At 61.5% G+C, this 1,490-nt stretch overlaps 1 protein-coding gene across 1 annotated transcript in view; it reads left to right on the top strand.

Annotated features, from left to right (window-relative positions):
* The window catches only part of MRGPRF (MAS related GPR family member F), an 11,118-nt gene extending 9,952 nt beyond the window's left edge, over window positions 1-1,166 (top strand). Inside the window, exon 4 of the mRNA XM_006771480.2 lies at window positions 1-1,166. This exon is cut by the window's left edge and continues 31 nt beyond it. Coding sequence (XP_006771543.1) covers window positions 1-332 — 332 coding nt within the window. The 3' untranslated portion in view covers window positions 333-1,166.
* The last annotated feature ends 324 nt before the right edge of the window (window positions 1,167-1,490 follow it).

Genomic DNA, 1,490 nt, shown 5'->3' on the forward strand with positions numbered 1-1,490 from the left:
CCTCCAAGCTCAACCACGTCATCCTGGCCGTGGTCTCGGTCTTCCTCGTGTCCTCCATCTACCTGGGGATCGACTGGTTCCTCTTCTGGGCCTTCGGGATCCCGGCCCCCTTCCCCGAGTACGTCACCGACCTGTGCATCTGCATCAACAGCAGCGCTAAGCCCGTCGTCTACTTCCTGGCCGGGAGGGACAAGTCGCAGCGGCTGTGGGAGCCGCTCAGGGTGGTCTTCCAGCGCGCCCTGCGAGACGGCTCCGAGCTGGCCGAGGCTGGGGGCGGCACACCCAACACCGTCACCATGGAGATGCAGGGCCCCTCTGGGAACGCCTCCTGAGAGATGGGCGCCTGGAGGGGAGGCAGGGACCAGAGGGACCTCCAAGAGACCCTTTGTCGGGGACGGGCCTGGGCAGCTGCCCTGGTGCCCAAGTACAAGGAGGAAAGTCCGCTTCCAGCCCCTCGGCCTCCTTCTCCCGGGGCTGGAGGCTCTGTGAGTGACCAAGAGACTGAGCAGCCGCCTGCAAACAGGCCCTGAGGCCCTGCCAGGCGCCCCCAGGGTTCTCCTGCACCAGCACCCACTGTACAGAGTGTCCCCCAGTGGGGGGCTCTCCTCACCCCAGGCTGGTCTGCGAAGGAGAGGAGGGGGCCACCAAGCCCTGTCCACCTGCTGCCCCTCTGAATGTGCGCCCCTTAAAAGTGACGCAGCCATCACAGCACCGGTGGGCCACCAGCACCTCCCGCGTGGGGCATCTGTTCTCGCCACACCACCCTCTCGAGGCAGTGTCAGTGGCAGGCCTGAGCGAGCAGAGAGGGTCCAGGGTAGCCTGCCCGTGGCTCAGTCTTTCTGCAGGTGATGTCCCTGCCCCCTTGATGAATCCTTGGTGACTTTCTGGGGTGTGTTTCTGGTCCCAGCAGACAAGTGGGGACAGGAGGACCTTCAGCCAGCTCAGAAAGGTCACCCTCCTTTCTGGTGCCATGCCAGCCTCGGCAGCCTTCCGGAGCACACGGCGCGTGCCGGCTGCCGCCCCCTGGGCCTCGGGTGCCTGCAGACCATCTGGAAGTGGGCACTGGTTCCACCTGGCCACCCGGCCCACCTCCAAGCACAGTGGCCCAGCGTAGCCAAAGGAAGTTTTATGAAATAAATGTATATCAATAAACGTTTTATATCTTACTTCCTCTGTCCTATCCATGGTCGTGTTCCTTTCTTTTTAAAAAAAAATACATTTTTTATTGATTTCAGAGAGGAAGGGAGAGGGAGAGGGAGATAGAAACATCAGTGATGAGAGAGAATCGCTGATTGGCTCCCTCCTACATGCCCCCTACTGGGGATCAAGCCCGCAGCCAGGCATGTGCCCTGACTGGGAATTGAAGCGTGACCTCCTGGTTTATAGGTCGACGCTCAACCAGTGAGCCACGCCAGCCGACCTGGCAGTCTTGTTCCTTTCCATGCACCATCCCCCAGCGCAACCTGCTCTGTCCCCAGCCCGCGTGTGTC

Source organism: Myotis davidii, unplaced genomic scaffold (genome assembly GCF_000327345.1).
Source record: "Myotis davidii unplaced genomic scaffold, ASM32734v1 scaffold425, whole genome shotgun sequence".
NCBI classification, from domain to species: domain Eukaryota; kingdom Metazoa; phylum Chordata; class Mammalia; order Chiroptera; family Vespertilionidae; genus Myotis; species Myotis davidii.